Source organism: Hemiscyllium ocellatum, chromosome 12 (assembly GCF_020745735.1).
Source record: "Hemiscyllium ocellatum isolate sHemOce1 chromosome 12, sHemOce1.pat.X.cur, whole genome shotgun sequence".
Taxonomy (NCBI): Eukaryota; Metazoa; Chordata; class Chondrichthyes; order Orectolobiformes; family Hemiscylliidae; genus Hemiscyllium; species Hemiscyllium ocellatum.
The window spans coordinates 89157737-89185531 of record NC_083412.1 but is presented as its reverse complement, the minus strand read 5'-3'; the positions used below and the strand labels follow the sequence as shown (position 1 = coordinate 89185531).

General features: G+C 43.4%; 1 protein-coding gene across 1 annotated transcript in view; it reads left to right on the top strand.

Annotated features, from left to right (window-relative positions):
• The first annotated feature begins 13594 nt into the window (after positions 1-13594).
• LOC132821199 (junctional adhesion molecule B-like) overlaps positions 13595-27795 on the top strand; it is a 111026-nt gene continuing 96825 nt past the window's right edge. Inside the window, exon 1 of the mRNA XM_060833844.1 lies at positions 13595-13919. Coding sequence (XP_060689827.1) covers positions 13871-13919 — 49 coding nt within the window. The 5' untranslated portion in view covers positions 13595-13870. The remainder of the gene's footprint in view (positions 13920-27795) is intronic.

The following is a 27795-nucleotide window of genomic DNA, read 5'->3' as shown; positions in this document are numbered from 1 at the left end:
ACCCACACACTAATTTTCATGTTGACTCACCAAAGAGAGAGCTAAGAAGAGCCAGGAGGGGGCATGAGAAGTCATTGGTGGATAGGATCAAGGAAACCCTAAGGCTCTCTATAGGTATATCAGGAATAAAAGAATGACTAGATTAAGATTAGGGCTAATCTAGCATATTAGTAGGGAGTTGTGTGTGGAGTCAGAGGAAATAGGGGAAGCACTAAATACCTTTCATCAGTATTCACACTAGAAGAGGAAAATGTGTTCAAGGAGAATACTGACATACAGGCTACTAGACTAGATGGGATTGAGGTACATAAGGAAAAGGTATTAGCAATTCTGGAAAATGTAAAAATTGATAAGTCCCGTGGCTGGATGGGATTTATCCTAGGGTTCTATGGGAAGCCAGAAAGGAGATTGCCGAGCCTTTGGCTTTGATCTTTATGTCGTCATTGTCTACAGGAATGATGCCAGAAGACTGGAGGATAGCAAATGTTGTTCCCTTGTTCAAGAAGGGGAATAGAGACAGCCCTGGAAATTATAGACCTGTGAGCATTACTTCGGTTGTGGGTAAAGGGTTGGAAAAGGTTATAAGTTACAGGATTTGTAATCATCTAGAGAGGAATAAGTTGATTAGGGATAATCAACACGGTTTTGTGAAGGATAGGTCGTGCCTCAAAAATTTTATTAAGTTCTTTGAGAGAGTGACCAAACAGATCAATGAGGGTAAAGCAGTTAATGTGGTGTGTATGGACTTCAGTAAGGCGTTTGATAAGGTTCCACATGGTAAGCTATTGCACAAAATATAGAGGCATGGGATTGAGGGTGATGTAGCAGTTTGGATCAGAACTTGGCTAGCTGAAAGAAGACAGAAGGTGGTGGTTGACGGGAAATATTCATCCTGGAGTTCAATTACTAGTGGAGTACCGCAAGGATCTGTTTTGGGTCCACTGTTGTTTGTCAGTTTTATAAATGACCTGGATGAGGGCGTAGAAGGAAGGGTTAGCGACTTTGCAGGTGACACAAAGTTTGGTAGAGTTGTGGATAATGATGATGTTGTAGGTTACAGAGAGACATAGATAAGCTGCAGAGCTGAGCTGACAGTTGGCAAATGGTGATAGCTAACATGAGGGAACATAGCTTTAAATTGAGGGGTGATAGAGATAGGACAGATGTCGGAGGTAGTTTCCTGACTCAAAGAATAGTAAGGGCATGGAACGTACTGCCTGCAACAGTAGTAGACTCGCCAACTTTCAGGGCATTTAAATGGTTATTGGATAGGCATATGGATGAGAATGGAATAGTGTAGGTTAGATGGGCTTCAGATTGGTTCCACAGGTCAGTGCATGGTCAAGGGCCAAAGGGCCGATACTGCACTGTAATGTCTATGTTCTATTCTTCTAATAGTTTTCCAAGTGCAACAGGATGTTGTGTGTTAGCTTGCGGATCAAGAAAGAAATAGTTATTTAAAGAAAAACGTAACTGCAGGTACACTTGTGGTGGTCAAAGCAACAGATATGGCTTTATATTTATTTAGTACATAAGGATCAATGGGGGTGTGGGGGAGTGGGAATATCAAGGAGTTCTACATTGATAATCTGGGACTATGAAGGTGTCCCACTTGATGAAGAGTGATGCGAAAAGTGATTGTGGATTGGTCCTATGAGTATGAAACAAACGTTAGAGAGAAAAGAAAATTTCAAAAATATAATGGAGTGATGCAAGTAATCAATGATTGGATTGTTTTGCAAAAATGAACGTTCATTAAAAAAACTTGTTGGATGTCCTCAAACTGGGATATCTTGTTTCATAATGAATTGTGAGAATTGTGACCTTAATTTTCTTTACAAGGTAGGTGGCAGATAGAGTTTGTCAAATGTTATGAAATAATGCAATGCATTCTGATGTATGAGCACTTTGTGTATTTTCACAGTAATATTTTTATGTAAAGAGAGAAGTCTGTTCATATTGAATGGTATCAACATATTAAAATACGCAGGAGTTAGGGGTAACAAGGCAAACAGGTATTGTAAACGATTCAATTGTATTTGAAAGGTTTGGAAATGTGGGACCCTCTTGTAGTGCAGTGAGGCCCAAGTTCAAGTCCCACCTGCTCCAAAAATGTGTAATACCATCACTGAACAGGTTGTTCAGAAAACTAAAAACCTGAAAGCTCTGGGGATGGCTCTTGTGGTGCAGTGGTAGTGTCTCTATCTTTGAACCAGGAAGCTCATGCTCAAGACCCACTTGCTCCAGGAATGTGTCAAAATGTCACTGAACAGGTTAACTAGAAAAATATCTGAGAGGTCAAGGGAGTAAGGCTCTGGTGGTGCAGTGGTAATGTCCCTACCTCTGGACTAAGATCCAGGTACATGTCCCACCTGCTACGGATGTATATAATGATAATTTTTGAAGAGGTTGATTAGAAAATATCAACCTGAAATGTCTGGTTGGTGCTGGGATTAGATTAGATTACTTACAGTGTGGAAACAGGCCCTTCGGCCCAACAAGTCCACACCGACCCGCCGAAGCGAAACCCACCCATACCCCTACATTTACCCCTTACCTAACACTACGGGCAATTTAGCATGGCCAATTCACCTGACCCGCACATCTTTGGACTGTGGGAGGAAACCGGAGCACCCGGAGGAAACCCACGCAGACACGGGGAGAACGTGCAAACTCCACACAGTCAGTCGCCTGAGTCGGGAATTGAACCCGAGTCTCAGGCGCTGTGAGGCAGCAGTGCTAACCACTGTGCCACCGTGCCGCCCATTCTGAAAATTTGATGTTAAAATAAGATTTGATGATCTTGTGATAGTGTCACTACCTCTGAGCCATGAGGTCTGGATTCATCTGCACCAGAGGTGTGCAATGACATCCCTGGACAGGTTGATGAGACTATTATTTGGAAAGGTCTCGGGTGCCTCTTCTGGTGCAGTTGTAATGTCACTACTTCTGAACCAGGAGGCATGGGTATAAGCTCCAGCTCATAGAACAAAGAACATTACTGTGCAGTATAGGCCCTTCAGCCCTCGATGTTGTGCCAACCAGTGGAACCAATCTGACGCCCATCTATCGTACACTGTTCCATTTTCGTCCATATGCCTATGCAATGACTATTTAAATGCCCTTAAAGTTAGCGAGTCCATTACTGTTGCAGGCAATGCGTTCCATGCCCCTACTACTGTCTGAGTAAAGAAACTACCCCTGACATTTGTCCTATATCTATCACCCATCAATTTAAAGCCATGTCCCCTCATGCTAGCCATTGCCATCCGAGGAAAAAGGCTGTCATTGTCCAACCTATCTAACCATCTGATTATCTTATATATCTCAATTAAATCACCTCTCAACCTTCTTCTCTCGAATGAAAACATCCTCAAGCCCCTCCGCCTTTCCTTGCAAGACCTTCCCTCCATACCAGGCAACATCCTGGTAAATCTCCACTGAACCCTTTCCAAAGCTTCCACATTCCTCCTATAATGCAGTGACCAGAACTGTATGCAATACTCCAAATGTGGCCGCACCAGAGTTTTGTACAGCTGCAGCATGATCTCATGTTTCTAAAACTCAATCCCTCTACCAATCTAACAACCCCATCAACCTGGATGGTAACGTTCAAGGATCCATGTACCTGGACACCGGGATCTCTCTGCTCATCTACACAACCAAGAATCTTACCATTAGCCCAGTTCTCTGCATTCCTGTTACTCCTTCCAAAGTGAATCACCTCACACTTTTCCACAATAAACTCCATTTGCTACCTCTCAGCCCAGCTCTGCAGCTTATCTATGTCTCCCTATAACCGACAACATTCTTCATCACTATCCACAACTCTACTGACCCTAGTGTCATCCACAAGTTTACTAACCCATCCTTCTATGCCCTCATCCAGGTCATTTATATAAATGACAAACAACAATGGACCTAAAACAGATCCTTGTGGTACCCCACTAATAATTGAACTCCAGGGTGAATATTTCCCGTCAACCACCACCCTCTGTCTTCTTTCAGCTAGCCAATTTCTGATCCAAACTGCTACATCACTCTCAATCCCATGCCTCCGTATTTTGAGCAATAGCCTTCCGGGAGGAACCTTAACTGAAATCCATATGCATCAAATCAACTGCTTTACTCTCATCGAACTGTTTGCTCACCTTCTCAAAGAATTCAATAAGGTTTGTGAGGCACGACCTGTCCTTAACAAAACCATGTTCACTATCCCTAATCAACATATTCCTCTCTAGATAATTATAAATCCTTTCTCTTATAACCCTTTCCAACTCTTTACCTACAACTGAAGTAAGGCTCACAGGTCTATAATTTCTAGGGTTGTCTCTCTACTTCCCTTCTTGAACAAGGGAACAACATTTGCTAACCTCCAGTCTTCTGGAATCATTCCTGTAGGCAGCGACGACACAAAGATCAAAGCCAAAGGCTCGGCAATCTCCGTCCAGGCTTCCCAGAAAATCCTGTGATAAATCTCCTTCGGCCCAGTGGACTTATCTATTTTTACACTTTCCAGAATTGCTAACTTTACCTTCTATTGTCTTTCTCTAGTGTGAATACTGACAAAAAGAATTCATATAGCGCTACCCCTTTCTCCTCTGACTCCATGCACATCTTCCCACTACTATGCTTGATTGGCCCTAATCTTACTCTCGTCATTCTTTTATTCCTGATATAGCTGTAGAAAGCCTTAAGGTTTTCCTTGATCCTATCCGCCAATGACTTCTCATGTCCCCTCCTGGCTCTTCTTGGCTTTAGGTCTTTCCTGGCTAACTTGTAACTCTGAAGCACCGTAACTGAGCCATCACATCTCATCCTAACAGAAGCCTCCTTCGACATCTTGAAGAGAGATTTAACTTCCTTAGTAAACCACTGGCTCCCGCACTGAAGAAGTTCTCCCATGCCTGGCCAGTACATATTTATCAAGGATTTGCAATAGCTGGTCCTTGAATAAGCTACACATTTCAATTGCGCCCATCCCGTGCAGTTTTCTTCCCCATCCTGTGCATCCTAAATCTTGCCTAATCGTATCATAATTGCCTTTCCCCCAGCTATAACTCTTGCCCTGTGGTATATACCAATCTCTTTCCATCACTAAGGTAAAAATAACCAAAATGTGGTCACTATCATCAAAGTGCTCACCTACTTCTAACACCTGGCCGGGTTCATTACCCAGTATCAAATCTAATGTGGCCTCAGCCCTTGTGGCCTGTCCACATATTGTGTCAGGAAACCTACCCCTGCACACACTGGACAAAAACTGACCAATCTAAAGTACTTGAACTATAGTATTCCCAGTCAATATTTGAAAAGTTAAAGTCCCCCTAACAACTACCCTGTCACTCTCGCTCCTATTGAGGATTATCTTTGCTATCCTAACATCTAAATATCTGGAACTATTTGGAATCCTGTAGAAAACTCCCAACAGGATAACCTCTCCTTTCCTGTTTCTAATCTCAGCCTATACTACCTCAGTAGAGGAGTCCTCAAACGTCCTTTCTGCCACCGTAATACTGTCCTTGACTAACAGTGCCACACTCCACCACCACCTCCTCCCCCCCCCCCACCCCCCCACACACCATTTTACCATTTTCTCTGTTCTTACTGAAACATCTAAATCCAAAAACTACAATAACCATTCCTGTCCCTGTTCTACCCATGTCTCTGAAATGGCCACAACATCAAAATCCCAGGTACCAACCCATGCTGCAAGTTCACCCACCTTATTCCGGATGCTCCTGGTGTTGAAGTAGACACACTTCAAACTAACTTCTTGCTTGCTGGTGCTTTCTTGTGATGTTTAAATCTTAGTTCTGACTTCCCTACTCTCATCCTCCAATTTTACCCAAACTACAATTTTGTTTCCCACTACCCTGCTGAATTAGTTTAAACTCACCCAAAGAGCATTAGCAAATTTCCCCCAAGGATATTGGTGCCCCTCTCGTTCAGATGAAGACCATCCTGTTTGTAGAGGTTCCACCTACCCCAGAAAGAGCCCCAATTATCCAAAACCCTCTCTCCTGCACCATCCCTGTAGCCACGTGTTCAACTCCTCTTTCTCCCTATTCCTCATTTCACAAGCATGTGGCATGGGAAACAAACCAGAGATAACATCAGTTTGTTCTAGCTCTAAGCTTCCATCCTAGCTCCCTGAATTTCTGCCTTAAATCCCTATCTCTCTTCCTACCTATGTCATTGGTGCCTATGTGGACCACGAATTGGGGCTGCTCCCCCTCCCCCTCAAGAACCCCGATAACACAATCAGAGACATCATGAACCCTGGCACCTGGAGGCAACACACCAACTGTGAGTCTCATTCCCACTGAACCTCCTATCTGTCCCCTAACCATGGAGTCCCCAAGGACTAATGCTCTGCTCCTCTTGCCCCTTCCCCTCTGAGCAGCAGGGACCAACTCTGTGCCAGAGACCTGTGCCCCATTGCTTACCCTGGTAAGTCATCTGCTCCAATAGTATCCAAGACTTGTTGTTGAGGGGAACGGCCACAGGGGTTCCCCGCACTGCCTGCCGGTTCCCTTTCTGTCCCCTGACGGTAACCCATCTACCTTCTTCTTTTACCTGAGGTGTGACTATCTCCCTGTAACTCCTCTCTATAACCCCCTGTGCCTTGCAAATGATCCAAAGTTCATCCAGCTCCAGTTCCCTAACACGGTTTTCAAGGAGCTGGAGTTGGGTGCACTTCCCACAGATGAAGTCAGCAGGAACACTAAAGGTGACCCTGACCTCCCACATACCACAGGAGGGACATTCAACTGCCCTAACCTCCATTCCCACTATTCTAAATTCTCAATGAGACTACTGAAAAGCTAAAAAAAAAATGAAACCAGTCACCTGACCAATTGGCGCACAGAACCTTTTTTTTGGTTACAGGAGGAGGACGGTGGGAGACACTACCTGAGTAGTGTTTCCAGTAAAGCAACCACCCAAATATGAAGCCTCACTTATCCAGCAGTCCCGTGTCTGCTCCTGCTCAGTGTGCGCTCACTTATACACGAGGTAAACCTTTATATCTTTTTAAACTTACCTTCCCATCAGGCCTCTGGTCCTCACTGTCGCTATTCCCACTCCATCTGCCGCCGATAAAAAGTGAAGACGTATTTCCTCCAGAATTGTGTCATAACATCTCCAAACAGCTTGATTAGAACATATCTGGATCATGTAGTCTTTGGTACCTTGTAGTAACATGGTGGTGTTCCTATCTCTAAGTCAGGATGCCTAGGTTCTAGTCCCACCTGCTGCTGAAGTGTACAAGAACATCTCTGAACAGGTTGATTAGAAAATATCTATGTAAAAGGTCTGAGAAATATTCTGTTATAAATCGTATCATATACTATAAGACCCTGGGTGCATCTTTTTGAACTAGGTCCAAATAGAGTGCTGAGTTTGAGATTCCCACCTGTGTGAGTTATGCCCCACCCCATTCCCCTCCTGGCATAAACTGGTCGAATTGGGACTGTGCCTTCTGTATCCAGCTCCCACCTGCCATTTCTAAATGTGCAGGATTCTCCAAGAAATTCCAGGCCAGTGTACCAACAATCTTACTTCGTATGAACAAACCCACATAATGGAACAAGCAGCCAAGGGAGACAGTTACAGCCCCCTCACTTAAAATCATCAGCATCCATCTTTAGGTTTGCTTTATTTATAGTTTTAATTCTCATGACTACCATTCCCTGTGTATAACAAGAATCACACTTACAACTGATTAAGGATTGTGAGCTCGGTTCAAAGTATGAATGTGTTAATGATTTTAATGAATGAATGAATGTATTGTCACCTTTATTTTACAGTGAGAAAAACAGCAAAATACAGTGAAAAGCTTTTCCACTGTTGTCACAATCTGGCACAACTTGAATAGCTTTAAGAATAAGAAAAGAATAGAAAGATATAGCGTATATTGTATAGAGGATGATGTGCAAGCATGCCCTGGAAGCTACATATTATTAAACAGGACCCTGTTTTCACACACAGAAAGAGCATGTACATGCACTGCAACTGATCCAACTCAAGAAAACAGGCAACAGCCATTTTCTGGTTTATTTCTCAAAACAATGTTTGACATATCAGAGACAACTCCTGTGCAGCTTAAAATGTACCCAAAGCCTGGCAGTGAACTGTCAGCCAGCATTAGCTGATGCATTCACCATGAGAACACCTGAACCTAGCAGAGTCCACTTGGCAAACAATCATCTCAAACTGTTAGGAGGGTTCGATCGTAACACAGAATCAATTGCGCCCTCCACAATCACCTGATGAAGGAGCGTTGCTCCGAAATCTAGTGCTTCCAATTAAACCTGTTGGACTATAACCTGGTGTTGTATGATTTTTAACTTTCTACACCCCAGTCCAACACCGGCATTTCCAAATCATCTCAAACTGTAACCATGTCGGTTTCTTCCCAAAGTTGGAATTATTGCAAATTGTGAAGTACAAGATGAAAGGCTTCAACGAAACCTACCTTTTTTCACAATACTCCAAGAAAAATGTTCTGTAGAAATATTCCAGAGTCAGACCTTAGTAAGGTAGAAGGAGACCACCCCAATCTGGAAGACACCATAAGGACTCAAAGAAAGATCCAAACACTATATGAAGTGGAACCAAACCATGAACCAGTTGCAAGATCTAATTAAAATGAATGGAAATGCAGATGCTGGAAATTTTGTACAAAGACAGAAATTGCTGGAAAATCTCAGCAGGTCTGGCAGCACCTATGGAAAGAAATCCAGTGCTGAAAAAGGGTCACTGGCCCCAAAATGTTAACTCTGATTTCTCTCCACAGATGCTACTAGACATGCTGAGATTTTCCAGCGATTCCTATGTACAAGATTTAATTAATACTTTTCATTAGATGGGGATTGCCAGTCCAAAACTATACTTATAATGCTACCATATCTTCACTGTGAGATTATTACTCATCTCCATGTACATAATACTTTACTATATGAATACAGAGGGAACGTGAGGACTGCAGATGCCGGAGACCAGAGTTGAAAAGTGTGGTGCTGGAAAAGCGCAGCAGGCCAGGCAGCATCCGAGGAGCAGGAGAATCGACGTTTCGGGCATAAGCCCTTCTTCAGGAATGCTCCTCGGATGCTGCCTGGTCTGCTGCGCTTTTCCAGCACCACACTTTTCAACTATATAAACACTAATAAGACTTTAATCTGCATCCACTAAATGAGTAGCAGGAGGAGGCAGCCTCACACCAGCTATATTGAGTATTCACCTTTCTTCTATCTTCTGCTTACCTCATACATGTCCCCGGAGATAAATGCAAGGCTTTGACAAGGAATTTGTGATTGTCATTTAATGAAGCAAATAACGTAGGTACATTTGGGGACAGCTGGATAAATACATGTGAGGAAAAGGAAAAGAAGGACTTACTGATAGGGATAGATGAAGGAAACTGCACATGGAGTACAAACACTGTAGATAATTGAGGTAATGATCTATTCTTGTGCTTTTTGGAAGCAAGTTATATTACACAGCATGCAAGTCACTGCTATGTTTCATACAAAGGGAAACAACTGTTTAAAAAAACACACAAAGAGCTGGCAAATGAACATACAGGCCATTCTACAGTTGCATTTCCAGGTATAAAAAGAACATCCAATTAGTATGCGTTATTTCTGACATCTGAACAGAAGTGCGAAAAGGCAGAACAATTGAAACATTTTCTAAAAGGTTTTCTGTGGGTAACAGAATTGTTTGACTAGGAATCTGCCTGGGAGGAAGGGGAGAAAATATGTCTTTAGAAGCTGCCCCTGAAGGCAGACAACTCCTTCTCAATGTCTTCAAACACTGTTAATCCTTACTGTGTATCAGAGAAATGTTGCTGTGTTATGACTGGTTATACCCAGGGAACAATGACACAACTTGCTATAGATGAAAATAGCAATATCATAAAATTATAGGAATGTAGTTTGCAATAGGAGGTCACTTTTTAAAATTCAATCGTGGGACATAGGTGTCACTGGCTGGCCAATATTTATTTCCCATCCCTAACTGCCTTTGAACTGAGCAACTTGCTAGGTCATTTTAGAGGGCAATTGAGTGTCAATTCGCTGTGGATTTGGAGTCAAATGTAGACTGGACCAGGTACTTCCAAATAAACCTGTTGGACTATAACCTGGTGTCATGTGATTTTTAATTTTGTCCACCCTTGTCCAACACCATCACGTCCACATCAGACCAGGTGAGGACTGTATTTGCCCTCTCTGAAGAAGATTAGTGAGACAGCTGGGTCCTTCTGATAATCGGCAATAGTTTTGTGAGTAGATTCTTAATTCAAGAATTTTTATTAAAAATGAATACTGAGACTCTCTGAAAGAATAACCAGACTCCCCTGCTTTGTGTCCATATGTTTCTCATCCTGAAGTTCATCCCATCTTCCTTTTCAAATTATTTAAAGCTTCAGTCTCCACTAACTTTTCAGACAGTATTCCAGAATCTAATAAATCTAATAAACAAAATCTTCCTCCTCTCCCCTCCAGATTTTTCAACAAGGATTAATGGAAAACAGAACTTCCAGCTTCCTGACATCTTAGTCTTGATTGCATATATTGCTATCTTCCTGAAGAAGGGCTCATGCCCGAAACGTCGATTTTCCTGCTCCTTGGATCCTGCCTGACCTGCTGTGCTTTTCCAGCAACACATTTTCAGCTATATTGCTATCTTACTCTGACAAAGTTTGTAAAAAATCTCGGTGTGCTTTACACAATGCATTACATTTTAAAAAGAACGATGGCTATGTCTGTTACCAATTTCTTAACTGTATTGTTCCATTTAAAGCAATATGATGTCATCTTGATCCTCCAAACAACAGAGATGAATGGATTGGAATTTTGAGGTGGTATCAACTGGAAAAATGTTTATCAGAGCACCAGGAAATTTCCTCAGTCATAGTTATAAAATATTACTCTTCACTGTCAGCTATGGCTCAATTGAAAGAGTATTGACACCAAGAGGTAGGTGGATATTATGGGAATATGGCATCATTTAGAAGTGCAAAGCAGACTCAAGGGCTGAATGGTCTTCTCCAACTCCTATATTCCAAACTTAGAGGTCATGAATATGAACAAGTCATTAATAAATCCAATAAAGTATTCAGGAGAAACATCACCTAAAGAGTGGTGAGAATATGGACTTTGCTACAATGAGAAAGAGGGGGGGGGGGGAATGAATTGAATCCTTTGTTTTCAAATTCTCAAAATAAGTGCAAAGAAAGTCTCAAGTTCTTTTTAATACGCGGCTATACCTTTTCCTGATGCTTCATTCCAGTCAGTTCTGTCATCAGATACATTTTCTTTTTAAAAGACAAAGAGTGCTCAGCCTGTGTTAAACGCTGCATTGGTGATTTCACTCTGCCAATAACAGCTCCCTGAACACAAGCGTTTTTGTGTATTCCGTGTCTGCTGACATTTTTTAGGCTTATTAATTGTAGACAGTTATGCCTCCAATATGTGAACATTCTCCTAAAGGTGTAAATGTTTTTAAAAATGATAAGGGCCATTTCACACCGATTCAGGGAGTTTTTGGCTGGTTTCATATCCTTTAGAGGAAATGTTAATTTCAGCACTGGTTATCATATGACTAATCCACATTGATTTCATGAAATGTGGTCAGTCTGGGCGGTCAGGTGATTGCTGTGGTTCTTTTAAGCCCGTACATTTTGGAGAAAGTGAGGACTGCAGATGCTGGAGATAAGAGTCAAGAGTGTGGTGCTGTAAAAGCACAGCAGGTCAGGCAGCATCCGAGGAGCAGGAGAATCGACATTTCGGGCATAAAAGCCCTTCATGAGGAATTTCAGGAAGTGTGTTTCGTCTTTTTTTAATTCAGATCATGAAAGTCTCAGGTATTATATCGTTCAATAGAATTTGAAATTTGAGAGCTTATATTTTATATTATCATGACATGTAACAGAGGTGCGTCATATGTGTGCGTTTGAGGGGACTGTAGGTAAATGCACGAAACGCAAGGATATTCTGAGAAGGTAAGACAGCACCAGGAAAGAGTTGTATGTCAGTATTGGGCTAGTCAGCAAGAGGACTTTCCTAAGGTTTGCACAAATGTAATGCATGAAATAATCTGATCATGGTAGCTCTGATCCTGTAAGTTGACTTTGATATGCCTTATTTCCATATCATGTTTGTGTGGTGAACAAATCTCTCACAAAGGGACTAATGGAGTGTATGGAACTGTAGGAATCTTATGTGTGTATTGACCAATGAAGGTAGGTGGCAGTGGACAGCACAGTGGCACAGTGGTTAGCACTGCTGCCTCACAGCGCCAGAGACCTGGGTTCAATTCCCGCCTCAGGTGACTGTCTATGTGGAGTTTGCACATTCTCCCCATGTTAGCGTGGGTTTCCTCCGAGTGCTCCGGTTTACTCCCACAGTCCAAAAATGTGCAGGTCAGGTGAATTAGCCATGTTAAATTGCCTGTAGTGTTAGGTGAAGGAGTAAATGTAGGAGAATGGGTCTGGGTGGGTTGTGCTTCGGCGGGTCAGTGTGGACTTGTTGGGCGGAAGGGCCTGTTTCCACACTGTAAGTAATCTAATCTAATCTAGACAGGAACAGAGCCCTGCAAATGTTGAGGGTTGTCTGAGATTCCTGCCCAAGACAGGCAGGGCTGATGTCCCTTTACACCAGCGTTCGTTGCCCGTTTCTCTTTACCCTTGAACCCTGAGTGGTTCCTCGTGCATTATAGAGAACGATGGGTCTGGAGTCACACAAAGATCAGCCAGAGTTCTTTCATTTATCTTAAAGAACTCATTCATCGAAGAAAAGTCACACCGGACTCAAAACATGAAATCTGTTTCTCTCTCCACACTCCCTGCTGAGTTTCTCCAGCACTTGGTGTTTTGTTTGAACTCCTGATCTCCAAAATCTGCGGCTCGCTGCCTTTTATTTGGATGGATTGTTCAGTGAAGGCCGTAGTACGATGGGCCGAATGGTGCCCCCACCCCTGCCAACCTCCCCTCTTTCGTGGGGTGGATGCTAGGAAATTGTTTCCGTTAGGCGAGGACACTAGGACCCGTGGACACAGTCTTAGAATTAGAGGGGGTCAATTCAGAACAGAAATGCGGAGACATTTCTTCATCCAGAGAGTGGTGGGCCTGTGGAATTCATTGCCGCAGAGTGCAGTGGAGGCCGGGGACGCTAAATGTCTTCAAGGCAGAGATTGATAAATTCTTGATGTCACAAGGAATTAAGGGCTACAGGGAGAATGAGGGTAAGTGGAGTTGAAATGCCCATCAGGGAGAAAGTGAGGACTGCAGATGCTGGAGATCAGAGCTGAAAATGTGTTGCTAGAAAAGCGCAGCAGGTCAGGCAGCATCCAAGGAACAGGAAATTCGACGTTTCGGGCATAAGCCCTTCACCAGGATTATGCCTGAAACGTAGAATTTCCTGTTCCTTGGATGCTGCCTGACCTGCTGCGCTTTTCCAGCAACACATTTTCAGCTTTGAAATGCCCATCAGCCATGATTGACTGGCAGAGTGGACTCGATGGGCCGAATGGCCTTACTTCCACTCCTATGTCTTATGGTCTTTCCTGCGCTGTAACGATAAGTCGAGGAGCCAGTGCTGTGGCGATGGAGCCTGGGGTCGAGCTCAGGAGGGAGCGCTGCGGCGCTAGGACCCTGCAGGCGCTGCCCTCCTCACACAGACCAGAGAGTGATTAAAAAAAAAGTCTTGACTCACTGAGAAGGAGCAGCAGCAAGAGAGAGAAAAAGCAACAGGTCGGATCTCATCCTGCTGCAGACAGCCGAGTAGGAAAGGCTGCAGCTCTAACCCTCTGGGGGACTGTCAGGAGTTGGGGTTTGGGTGTTGTTGCTGGAGAGTGTGAGAACATGCTGAAAGTTGAAGCCTTTCTGTGTTCCTTCATCCTCCTGGAGCTCTGTAAGTATTTGACAAAGTGCCTTTAAACATTGTATTCCGCTCCTTTGTAACTTCGCCTCTCCCTGCCACCTCCCCCACCATCAGATCCTAACGGTTTTCTCTTTGGCTGCTGTTTAGTCACCTTGAAGCTGGGGAAATGAGCTGCTCTCTCATTGATTCCTCAGCGGTTTGGCAGCTCCTCGAATCTTGTTTTTACTTGGGAATTCTTCCCTGATGTTGTTCATGCCCCTCTCCCCTGCAGCTTGGTGACCTCCAGGGGAGGCCTTTTTGTAAGATGTTCCTGCAGTTTTGTCGAACGGATTCTCTGTGTAGGACACATTACTGGAATGAAGGAAACTTTTGTTTGAACTATTCCGAAGCCCATGTATCCGCAGCTGCCAAACATTGGGGGTCTAAAGGGAAGGGAAAATGAAATAGAAAGTTCTGGAAACTTGGTCAAAAGGATGGTTAACCCTCTATTAGAATGCTTGCCTGAATTCAGACACAGAGTCTCCTCCCACACAATGAACGGGTGAGGAGAGTGAGTGATTCTCGACTTTACTGTCTTCCATCTTAACCAAGTTAATGCTGTGAGCCAATCCTGTGAGGGATTGCAAGACCTCCCAGGGTTAATGTTTCAGCAGAGGCTGGAGTTGACTGATCCCAAACAGGGCAACGATTCGAGGCTAAAACAAAGAACTGCAGATGCTGAAGGTCTGAAACATCTTTAAACAAAACAGACTGGAGGAGGGAGAAAGTAAACAGCCAAGTGTTGAATCTTCAGCCATTGCATGGGAAGGTGCCATGTTGGGAAAGGGGGGTGTGAAGAGCTGTTGAGAACGGAGTGGTGGTGTCCCAGAGGAAGCAGTCCTTGTGGAAAGCTGACAAGGGGAGGGAGGGAATATATGTCTGATGGTGGCACTTCATTGGCAGCGATGGAAATGATGGCTTATGATTCTTTCAATGAGTTAAGATGTCGGGCTGGAAAGCAAGAACTGGGGGAGGGGGTGGAACCCTACTGCTGTTGTGGAACAGAAAGGGTTGAGGGCAGATGTGCAGGAAAATGGAAATCATGAGGAAAAAGGTGGATGTTTCTGAGTCCCCCCACCCTTACAGAACAGATGCAACAAAGATGAAGAAGCTGGGAGATGGAATGGCATCCTTAAGCAGGGTGTGAGGAATGTTTAGTCAAGTTAGCTGTGGGAGTTGGTCCAGCTGTAATGAATATTGGTGACAGCCTATCCCCAGAAATGGAAACAACTATCAAGGAAGAGAAGGGAGAAGTTGGTGATAGGCCAGATAGATGAAAGAGAGCAGAGTGGAAATTGGAATCAAAATTGATCAATGTTTGCAATTCTGAAGGGAGAGGGAAGAAAGAGTTGTGGAGCGGGATCCAAGTGGGACTGGAACAAGAAATGTTCCACGTACCCCACAAAGAGACAGGTATAACTAGAGCCCATGCAGGTATCCATGGCCACACCTTTAACCTGAAGAAAGTGAGAGGAGTTAAAGGAGAAGTTGTTCAGAGTGAGGATGAGCTCAACTGGGAGGAGGAGGGGGATTGATCAGGTGTCTTTTCCAGGAAGAAGCAGGGAGCCCTGAGACCATTCTGATGGGGGATGGATATTTAAAGGGATTGCGTATCCATGGTAAAGAGGAGGCAGTTGGAGCCCGTAAACTGGAAACTTTGAAACTGGTCTAAGGTGTCAGGACAGTTGCGGATGCAAGTGGGAAGAGATTGGACAAAGAGAAAATATCAAGTCAAGGTAGGAAGAGATGAGCTCGATAAGGCAGGAGTAGACAGAAGCAATGGGTCTGCCCAGACAGTTCTGTTTGTAGATTCTTTGGGAACAAGGTAGAAGTGGATTCTGCAAGGTTAGGGGACCATGAACTGGGTAGCAGTGGGTGAGGGTAGATCCCCAGATGAGATAAGGTTAGTAACATTTTTGGGAACAACAGCCTGATGTTTGAAGGTGGGACCATGGTCCAGGGATGTCAGAGAAATTGTCCAAGAGCTGACACTCAGCCTCCGCAATGTGAAGGACAGTATGTAGTAGAGAATGCATTTGATGTCAGGACATTTAAAATAGATGAAAGTGGAAGAGGAGAGAATATTCCACTTCAATCTGATGCGTGTCCACTGGGTAAGAAGGTAGTGCCAGAGACATTTGGGGTCTTAAAAGTTTTAAGAGCTGATCTGAGTAGAAGTGTTGCAAGATGTGAATGTTGTGATGCACACTGAGAAAAATGGGTGAAATGCACTAACCTTCGTGTCAATGTAAACTCGATGGTAAATGGTATGAAAGAGCTCAATCCAGGAAGTTATTTTCAATGAGAATCGGTTCCACTCTAGTTCCCAGAGCACAAAATCCACACCAGTACAGTGCTGAAAGAGTGCGTCAGTGTCAGAAATACCTTCTTTCAGACAAACTGTTCATGCAAGGTCCAGACTTCCCTCTTGAGATGTCAATGTGCCATGGCCCAATTTCAAACACAAGAGAGGGAATTATCCCCTGTGTCTTGGTCAATATTTGCCTCCTAAGCAACAATATGTAAAACAAATTGTTTGGTCTGCTGCTTGTAGGGGCTTGCTATGTGCAAACTGACTGCCCAGTCTTCTATATTACAGCAATAACTGTACTCCTGCCCTGTCTTCTATATTACAGCAATAACTGTACTCCACAAAGTATTTGGAGAGCGTCAGTCTATGCTGATCATCAAGCACCTGCTTATTCTCATCCCAGTTTCCATCCTTAGACCTGGAGCCTCATATTGGCGTTTTCAAGTGTTTACTAGTTCATAAATACCTGAAATCTTCCACCTCTATCAATCTGTTCGGCAGTGAGTTTGAGATGTCCACAACCCTCTAGGTGAAAAGTTATCTCAAACCTCCTGCTCCTTCCTTTAAAACTGTGTCCCCTGGTTATTGATCTCTCAACTAAGGGGAAAATCTGCTTCCTGTCTACCCCGTAAATGTCCACCAAACGCTATTCTTCAATCAGATTCCTACCCTCTAACTCAGCACTTATTGCTCTGAGGAAAATAACCCCAGTTTATCCAGTCTTTCCTCAGTGCTGAATCACTCGAGCCCATGGTAAAACTGATGAGTCTCTTCTGCACCCTCTCCAGTGCAATTACAACCTTTCTAGAAGTGTGGCAACCAAGACTGCACAGAGTACTCTAGCTGTTGTTTAACTAACACAATGCACAGCTAACACAATCAACATAACCTCCTTGCTCTTGTATTCAATGCCTAATCTCATAAAAGTGCATTCCTAATGTTATGGTGCAGACTAAACCCACTCAAAATATATTGAGAAGGTAGCCTAGACCCTCAATTTTTCTTATTTTAAAGGTAAATGTCAGGTGCTGTGTTCCAGATGCAATTTAATTGGTCAAACTCCTCGATGTTAAGAAAACACAATTTATTCAAATTCTGTAATTAAAATACAACAAAAAAAGGAGGAACTTGGAATAACTTAACTCTGTTGGAAACTTAACAGAATAATAGATTATTTTACTACTTAGAATTAGAATTTCTACAGTGTGGAAACAGGCCATTCGGCACAGCAAATCCACACCGACCATCCAGTTGAAGAGTAACCCACCCAGACTCTTATTACGCTAAAATTTCCCCTGAGTAATGCACCTAACGTACACATCCCTGAACACAATGGGCAATTTAGCATGGGCAATTCACCTGACCTGCACATCTTTGGACTGTGGAAGGAAACCGGAGCACTGGGAGGAAACCCACACAGACACAGGGAGAATGTGCAAACTCCACACAGACAGTCACTCAAAGCTGGAATCAAACCCAGGTTCCTGGCACTGTGAGGCAGCAGTGCTAACCACTGAGCCACCATGCCACCCCAGTATTACTACTAAACAGTAACTGTTCCAATGTAGTAATATTTATAAATGGCAAAAGGCAAATTCAGAAGATAGTCTCACATGCAGTTCTCCAATCCAGGAGGCAAGAACATCAAAGGATAATTCTGAGAGAGTGTAGCAGCCAGGAGAGATTCACTGCCTTCCAACCCTGCTGAGACCCCTGCTGAAAACTAACTGAAAATCCTGAAACTATGAGAGTCTGACCACACCCACACAGGCTGCTTCTTTTGTTCTGATTTTTAAAGAAAAGACTCCAAGTCCTCACAAGTTGTTTATCTTTTCGTCAACTGTTCGGTATCCGTCTCCTCAAAAGAAACCAGGACAAAACAATGAATCAAGACATAGTGATCAAGAGTGAGAACCATGGCTGAATAAGCACAACCTGAAATCCTCTTTACTTATAGACATTCTCCAAATGACTTAGACTTGGAATCTGTTGTGGTACCTTCATGGTCTGTGCTGCTCAGCTACTCGCCGATGAAATTTATTGTGGTATATTGGTGTTACTTTATCACAGAATTATAAGTTTGGAAGTGCTGTGCTGGCTTACTAAAAAAGTGGAGAGTATGGTGCTGGAAAAGCATAGCAAGTCAGGCAGCATCCAAGGAGCGGGAGAATCAATGTTTCGGGTATAAGCCCTTCATCAGGAGATTGATTCTGCTGGATAGTACATTATTAGGCTGGACTGTGATGCTGTCCACAGTTAATAAGTCTACCACTACTCAAAGCTAACACTGACATGAATAGTGATTACCTTAGAACCCTGTGATCTCTATCAGCTGAAAGAACAAGGGCCGCAGGCACTTGGGAAGGACATCTCCACACCCCGTACAAATCCCAAAAGCGTGCTTCAGTTTTTGTCTCATCCTCTGCTCTAGTCCAGCGAGTGTTTCCCTTTTAACTTGTTTATTTTTCTGAGAAGTTCGAAGAAAGATTTTGTTTTTCTTAACCACCCTGGTAGCTTGACTCTCTCTCAACCTTGGCACACGCTCAGCCAATGCTGCAGTAATGACATTAGTTCTAGTACGTGGACAGTAACATGGTTTATATGTTGCAGCTTCCCCCCCCACCCCCCCCCCCACCCCCCCAGCCTCCATATTGGCTGGAGTCCATGTTCTTTGTGCAGGCCAGTGATCTTCACCCTTCTGAAAGAGAAAAAGGCCAGAAGTATCTTACTTATAAAAAAAACTCTCATAGTTATGGAATGATGCAAATGTCACTTCATTTTTGCAAATAAAATAAGAAAAGTCAATATGCTTTAAATAGAACAACTTTAAAGGGAGTGCAGAAAAAGAGAGACCTGGTGATGTTTGTACATAAATCCTGGAAAGTGTCAGAACAAACTGAGAAGGCCGCTAAGAATGAACAGGACCTGTGGCATGGTACACAACGGCACAGAACAAAAATCAAACAATTTACAGCCAATTTTTGTACATCACTGTTAGACCTTATCTGGAGTACAATTCTGAGCTATTTGAAAAGGATGTTGAGTTCTTAGAGAGAGTGTACTGCATAATACCAGAAGTATAGAACATCAGTTATATGAAACATCCAGAGATACTGAAGTTATTCTCTGCAGAGCAGAAGTGATTAAATAGTAGCTTATAAAAGTGGGATGTTGTTAGATTAAATGATGGGAAAGAATGTCTACTTATTTTCAGGGTCAGTAAGCAGAAAATGCAGATTTAAGATAATTGTCCAATGATTCAGAGTAAAGGGATGAGAAGGCAACAATATAGCAAAGAGGCATAGTATCCCTAAAGTGCAGAATGAGGCCACTTGGCCCATCAGGTTGGCAGTGACCCTCCAAACAGCATCCCACCCAGACCCACCTCCACACCCTATCCCCAAACCCTGCATTTACCAAGGCTAATCCACCCAGCCTACATATCTCTGGACTACAGGGCAAATTTGACATGGCCAATCTACCTAACTTGGACGGTGAGAGGAAACCAGAGGACCTGGCATAAACGTAAACACAGGGAGACTCCACACAGACAGTCGAACCTGGGTTCCTGACACTGTGTTAACCACTGTACCACCCATAATTGAATTGAAGTGAATTAATTGAATTGATTTTATTGTCACGTGTCTCGAGGCACAGTGAAAAGCTTTGTCTTAGGGGCAATTCAGGCAGATCACACAGTTAAGTAGCTTAGATAAGTAAATAATAGGTAAACAGCGGCAAAAACAAAATCACAAGTACAGGCGAATGTTAAGAGTTTGTGAGTCCATTCAGTATTCTAACAACAGTAGGGTAGAAACTGTTATGAAACCGGCTGGTACATGTGTTCAAGCTTCTGTACCTTCTTCCCGATGGTAGAGGTTGTAGAAAAACATTGCCAGGGTGGGATGGATCTTTGAGAATGCTGGTGGCCTTTCCTTGACGCGGGCCTGGTAAATAGAACATAGAGAACATAGAACAGTACAGCACAGAACAGGCCCTTCAGCCCACGATGTTGTGCTGATTATTGATCCTCATGTGAGGTAAACCTAATGTACGAACCCTCAAATTTCTGTGACCATATGCATGTCCAGCAGTCTCTTAAATGTCCCCAATGCCCTTGCTTCCACAACTGCTGCTGGCAACGCATTCCATACTCTCACAACTCTCTGTGTAAAGAACCCACCTCTGATATCCCCGTTATATTTTCCACCAAACAGCTTAAAACTATGACCCCTCAGGTTAATAATTTCTGCCCTGGGGACAAAGTCTCTGGCTATCAATTCTATCTATGGATTCTATAGATGGGAGGTTGGCCTTTGTGATTATCCAGGCTGAGTTCACCACTCTCTGTAACCATCTCCAATCTTGAATGGTACAGTTGCCATACCAGGTAGTGATACATCCAGACAGAATGCTCTCGATGGCGCACCAATCAAAGTTGGCAAGAGTATTCGCTGTCTTGCCAAATTTCCTCAGCTGCTTGAGGAAGAAGAGACATTATTGGGCCTTTGTAACCAGTGCATCCACATGAAGAGGCCAAGAAAGCTTGTTGTGGATGACCACTCCCAGGAGCTTGACAATCTCCACTCGTTCCATCTCTGTGCTGTTAATGTATAGGGCGGCATGAGTAACATCCCACCGAAAGTCGATAATGAGTTCCTTGGTTTTGCTGGCGTTGAGAGCTAGGTTGTTCTCAGTGCACCATCTTTCCAGGTTTTCCACCTCCCGTCTGTAGTCTGTTTCGTTGCCATCTGAGATTCAACCGATTCTGGTGGTGTCATCAGCGAACATGTAAGTGGCATTAGTCTGGTATTTGGCAACGCAGTCATGGTGTACAGTGAGTACAGTAGGGGGCTGAGTTATGCACCGCTGGAGGGCTCCATTGTTAAGTATTAGTATGGATGAAATATTGTCCCCAATCTTCACTGATTGTGGCCTGTGTGTCAGGAAACTGAGGATCCAGTTGCAGAGAGTGGGGCTTAGTCTGAGATCACTACGTTTAGTAATCAGTCTTGAGACGATGAGGATTTTTCTTTTGCAAAACTATTATCTGGAATGTGCTGCCTGAAAGAGTAGTGGGAATTGGTTCAATGATGATTTTTAAAAGGAAATTGGCAAAATCACATAAAAAAAAGTGAAAATTGCAAAACTGGCAGGGTGGGAGATTAGAATGATGAGATTGGGACTGATAAATAATTCTAGTCAAGGAGTTGGCGTGGGGACAATGGGATGGTGGTCTCCTTTCATTCTGTAATATTCTGTGATTCTACTACTAGTAACTTCTTACATTTCTCTTAAACAGCTCAAAGCACTTCATCATAACAACAACTTACAATTATATGTTGCCTTTTTTATATTGATTACTTTGAAGTGAAGGAACTGTATCGTATCGATTTTCCACATGGTAGAATCCCACAGAGTCCAATGGGAGGACTGACATACTGGGGCTGTTTTTGGTATAGATCAGGATAGATTCAGAATATATGAATCCCCTGCTCTTGCTCTTTAATAAGTGAATGGGATCTCACTGCAATAATGCAGTCACATATCTTAAAACATCAGCTTACAGTGTTGGTGTTTATGAGCTATAACTTTGAAGAATCCTCTATTGTGAAGCACGTTATTACAAACTGAACCATTCTAGCTTTGCAGAAGAGCAGCAGAGTGTCTTGAACTAATAATTGTTCCCTCACCAATGTCTCATGATTATAATCGTTCATCTGATCTTTGAGTCACTGCTTTTTGGCGAATTTTGCTGTGCTTATGTTAGTAGTTTGATTCCACATTGCAGAAGAGATTACATTCCAAAAATAATCCATTGTGCTGCAGAATATCCTGCCGAGTGAAAGATGTAGTAATAATAGACGCATTCATTTCTTCTTAAGAGGCGGGAATGTGGAGTTAATGTTTTTTCCTGTCAGCAATGAGTCATGCTGGGGGTGTGGTTCACATACTGTGTGCAAATTATTATCTTTCATATTTGGCCTTGGACAAGTGTCAGCAGATTAATAAACAATATAGCAACACCCAAACACCCAACCTGATCCTATTTCCTCTGATGTCTTCACATGTCTAGTTGCAAGTATAAATCTAATCTGTTTTACCCTTTCTCCAGCCCTGAGGTGCTGAAACCAAGGAAACATTTGACAGAAGTCAGTAAACTCGGTGCTGACATGGGGGTGAGGGTGGAGTGTGTTGCTGGAACCTCCTGGGTCTCTATGGCTCAGTGCCATGAACAACACAAAGCGAGAAGTGGAGCAAGTCAAACTCTCCTTGACTCTGGAATTCCAATCAGCTGCTCAATTGGAGGGACATGTGCCTTCACAAAGACAGATGGGAATGCAACAAACCCCTGTTTGGTTGGCACTCTCCCTGAAAGTTTGGAATTCCTTGGTATGGTGGAGCCTGTCTTGTCTAGTTATCCTTCTTTGCTGTTTTTGTTCAGGATGCTTTTTGTGTGTGAGTTTTGGACTCAATAAAAGAAGGGAAGCCAGGAAATGTGATGGCTTTCCTGTTCATCCATTGTTCCATTAGTTGTAGTAAATGCAGAGTAAAGGTAGAGCTACTCTCTCTCAATGAGTTGTTGAAGCCCTGCTGACTGGGTATGAGTGTATCTGCCCCAGGAACCAGTCATCCTGTGCTCTCTTGGGTAGATTGTCACTTGAGGCCCCTTTTGATTTTACAAGTGTCTGTCCACTTAGAACAGGATTGGGACTGCTGTACTCATCCTCCTCGTCCGTTTAGCTGTGGCTGAGGGGGGTAGAACACTCACTTCTGCATCTGGCTTTATGTTTCAGTATCACAGCGCAAAACTTATTGCATCTGATTCATCCAGCTTTCTCAATGCACTCTGTCTTGCTGAACAGATTGTCCCATCTGCCCTCTTGCAGTGGACCTGAAGAAACTTCAAACAACTTCATGAGAAACAGGTTGCCAGGTTATCATCATGTGAACAAACAACAGTACAAGAACAGGCCCTTCAGCCCACCAAGCTTGTGCTGACACATGACACCTTCCTAAACTAAATACCTTTTGCCTCTATACAGTCTGTCTCCCTCTATTCCCTGTCAAATCATGTATCTGTCAAGATGCCTCTTAAACATTGCTATTGTATCTGCCTCCACCAATTCCTCTGGTAGTACATTCCATGCACTTACCACCCTATTTGTAAAAAACTTGCCTTTCACATCTCCTTTAAACTTACTCCTTTTACCATGTTCCCTAGTAGTTGACGTTCCAACCTTAGAAAAAGACGCAGACCATCCATTCCAGCTACGTCTCTCAGAAATGCCTAAGATCATCTTCGACATTTAAGTGAAAACAAACCACATTTGTCCAATCTCCCCTCATAGCCAAAACTCTTCAAACCAGGCAACATCCTTGTGAGTCATTTCTGTACCTTCTCAAAAGACCTCCATATCCTTCTGGTAGTGTGGTGACTGGAACTATACGCATTAATTCAAATGTGGCTTAACTAAAGTTCTATACTGCTGCAACATGACTTGCCCATTTTTATACTCTATGCCCTGACCTATGAAAGCAAATGTATATGCCTTCTTGACCACTTTTTCCACTTGTGTTGCCACTTTCAGGGAACAGTAGATGTGTAGGCCGAGATCCATGTATGTTAATGCTTCTAAGTGTTATGCCATTTATTGTATATTCCTCTCCTGCATTAAACCTTCCAAAATGTATCACCTCACATTTGAATACTTTAAATTCTGTCTGCCATTTCTCCACTCAAGTCTCCAGCCAATCAGTATCCTGCTTTTGCCTCAGGCAAACCTCCTCATTGTCCGCTAACTTAATCAGGCTACTTACATTATTCTCCAGATTGTTTATATATATTACAAACACCAGGAGTCCCAGCACCGATGCCTGTGGAACACCACTGGTCACAGATCTCCGGTCAAAGAAATACCCTTCCATTGTGATTCTCTGTCTTCAATGACCAAGCCAGTTCTATATCCATCTTACCAGCTCACTACGAATCCCATGTGACTTTATTTTCTATACCTGCCTGCCATGACGGACCTTGACAAAGGCCTTGCTAAAGTCTATGTAGACAACATTCACCTCTCTGCCCTCATCAATCATCTTTATCATATCCTCAAAAAAATCAGGGTTTTGAGATACAACCTCCCCCACACAAAGCTATACTGTCTGTTGCTAATAAGTCCATTGTTTTTTCCAAATGTGAGTAAATCCTGTCCCTAAGAATCTTCTCCAGTAATTTCCCATGAACTGACATAAGACTCACTGGTGCGTAATTTCTTGGATTATGCCTGTAGCCCTTCTTAAAGGAACAACATTGGCTATTCTCCAGTCCTCTGGGATGTCTCCTGCGAAAAAAGAGGATACAAGATTTTCGTACAAGGCCCCAACAATCTCCTCACTTGCCTCCCTTAGCATTCTGGAATAGATCCTATCATGTCCTGGGGACTTGTCTACTGTAATACTTTTCATCACCTTTTTTGTATCAACATGTCATCATCCACCATGTCCTTCTCCTTTGTGAAAACAATGTAAAGTATTTATTAAGGACGTCACCCACTGCATCTGGCTCCTTGTATAAATTCTCTCTGTTCTTGAGTAGATCTATACTTTCTCTAGCTACGTCCTTGTTCATTATAAAAGTATAAAATGTCTTAGGATTTTCTTTCATCCTGTTTGTCAAGGGTATGTCATGGCTCCTTTAACTCTCCAAACTTCTTGTTAAGGTCTTTTTAATTGCTTTGCGTTCTTTGAGGGCTTTGTCTGTCTTCAGTTTCCTAAGCCTTATGTATGTCTCCTTTTCCTTTGTGTCTAAATTCTCAATTTCTCTTGCCATCCAAGGTTCTCAAATCTTGCCATTCTTATCTTTCATTTTCACAGGAACATGCTGTTACTGAACTCCAATCAACTGGTCTTTAGAAGATTCCTAGATTTACCCTTAAAAGTAGTGCCCAATCTACAATCCCCAGTTCCTGCCTAATATTGTCATAGATAGCTTCCCCCGATTTGAGTACTATTCACCTGAGGACTATTCTTATACTTATCTATAAGTAACTTAAAACTTAGAAAATTACGATCACTGTTCCCGAAATGCTGTCCCACTGAAACTTCAATCAGTTATCTGGGTTCATTCCCCAGTACCAGATCTAGTTTGGCCCCGTCCCTAGTTGGAGAAAGTGAGGACTGCAGATGCTTGAGATAAAAGTCAAGAGTGTGTTGCTGGGAAAGCACAGCAGATCAGGCAGCATCCAAGGAGCAGGAAAATTGACATTTCGGACATAAATCCTTCATTAGATTCCTGATGAAGAGCTTATGCTCAAAACATTGATTCTCCTGCTCATCTCATGCTGCCTGACTGGCTGTGCTTTCCCAGCAACACACTCTCGACCCTTCCCTAGTTGGACCACTTATATTTTGCTTCAAGAAATCCTCCTGGATGGAGCTAACAGACTCTTCCCCCCTGACACCATCCAAGCCCCTGACATGAAAGGAGTCCCAGACAGTAGTTAAAATCACCTACCACAGCAGCCCTGTTGTTTTCACATTATTCCATAATCTGTCCACCTATCTGTTCCCCTATCTCCCAAGCTCTTGAGTTCACCTGCCTTACCATTCATACATCTTGCATTAAAATAAATGCACTTCAGACCAGCAGTCCTGCTGTGTTCAGTAACCTCTCCCTGTCTGTTCTCCCTATTAATCTCACTGGCCTTACTCTCTAACTCACCTCGGTCATTTCACTTGCTGACCTACAGCTCCAATTTCTAGCCTCTGCTACACTTGTCTAAACCCTCCCTAGTGGCACGAGCATACTTCCCTGCCCAGATATTGGTGCCCCTTCAGTTTAGTAGCAACCTACCCTTTTGTACAGGTCCCATCTTCCCTGGAAGTGATCCCAATGATCCATATATCTGAAGCCCTCACTCCTAACTAGCTCTTTAGCCATGTATTTAACTGTACTATTTGGGCAGCACAGTGGCTTAGTGGTTAGCACTGCTGCCTCACGGTGCCAGGGACCTGGGTTCGATTCCAGCCTCGGGCGACTGTCTGTGTGGGGTTTTCACCTTCCCCCAGTGTCTGCGTGGGTTTCCTCCAGGTTCTCTAGTTTCCTCCCGCAATCCAAAGATGTGCATGTCAGGTGAATTGACCATGCTAAATTGCCCATAGGTTACGGGAATGGGTCTTGGTGGGTTACTCTTCGACAGGTCGGTGTGGATTTGTTGGGCCGAAGGGCCTGTTTCCATACTGTAGAGATTCTAATCTTCCTATTCCTAGCCTCACTGGCACATAGCACAGAGAGTAATCTCAAGATTAAATCCCTCGAGGTTCCGCAATTCACCTTCCTGTATAACTCCCTGAATCCCTTTGTAGGACCTCATCACCCTTCCTGACTATGCCGTTAATACCAATGTGCACCATGACCTCGGGTTGTTCATCCTCCCTTTTGAGAATGGCCCTTGCCTGCTCAGACATCCTTGACCCTGGCACCAGAGAGGCAACACAGCAATCTGGACTCTCTTTTGTGATCACAGAAACATCTAACTGTGCCCCTGACTATCGAGCTCCCTGTTGCTGCTACTGCTCCTGCCACTTTGACCCTCTGTACTGTATAACAGGGCCAGTGGTGATGCCACCACTCTGGCTGCTGCTGTCGCCATCCTCTGATAGGCCATCACCCCAACAGTATCTAAGACGGTCCACTTGTTTGGGGGATATAGCCACATGGGACTCCTGTACAGTCTGCCTTTCTAGCAGTCACCCATCTATCTCCCTGAACCCTGAATATGAGTATGTCAGCATAGTGTTAGGTGCATTAGAGGGAAATGGGTTTGGGTGGGTTACTCTTCGGAGGGTTGGTATGGACTGATTGGGCCAAAGGGCCTGTTTCCACACTGTAGGGAATCTAATCTAAAAAAAAATCTCATCTAATCTAATCTAATCTAAATGTCTCTAAAACCCATTTCTATGATGCTTTCAACCTATTCCTAAGTGCCACTCTAACCAATCCATGCTGTATGGCGGGAGCTGCAATTGGACACACTTCCTGCCCGATGTAGTCACCAGGGATGTTTGAATTGTCTCTGATTTCCTACATTCTGTAGGAGAAGCATGCTACACTACGGACTGCCAATTTTACCCTCTACCAACTATTTAATCCAAAACAAATTGCCATTGATTTAATGTACAGCTAACTAGATGGGGGTGGTAATGTCATCATGGTAACCATGCTGGACCAGTTATCCAGAACCCCAGCCCTGTGTTTTGGGCACATGAGTTTGAAACCAACCAAGTCATTTGGTGAAATTTGCATGTAATTAAAATTCTGGAATGAAAAGTTATCCCATTGGTAACCATGTGACTATTGTCATAAAGACCCATTTAGTTCATTGTCGTCTTTTTGGGGAGATCTGCTATCCTTATGTGGTGCGACTGACATGTGACTCCAGACCCACAGCAATGTGGTTGCTTCCTAACTGCCCTCTGGGCAATTAGAAATGGGCAGTGCTGCCTACAATCCCATGAACAAATTAAGCATAAATCATGTTGCTGCTTGTGAGAGCT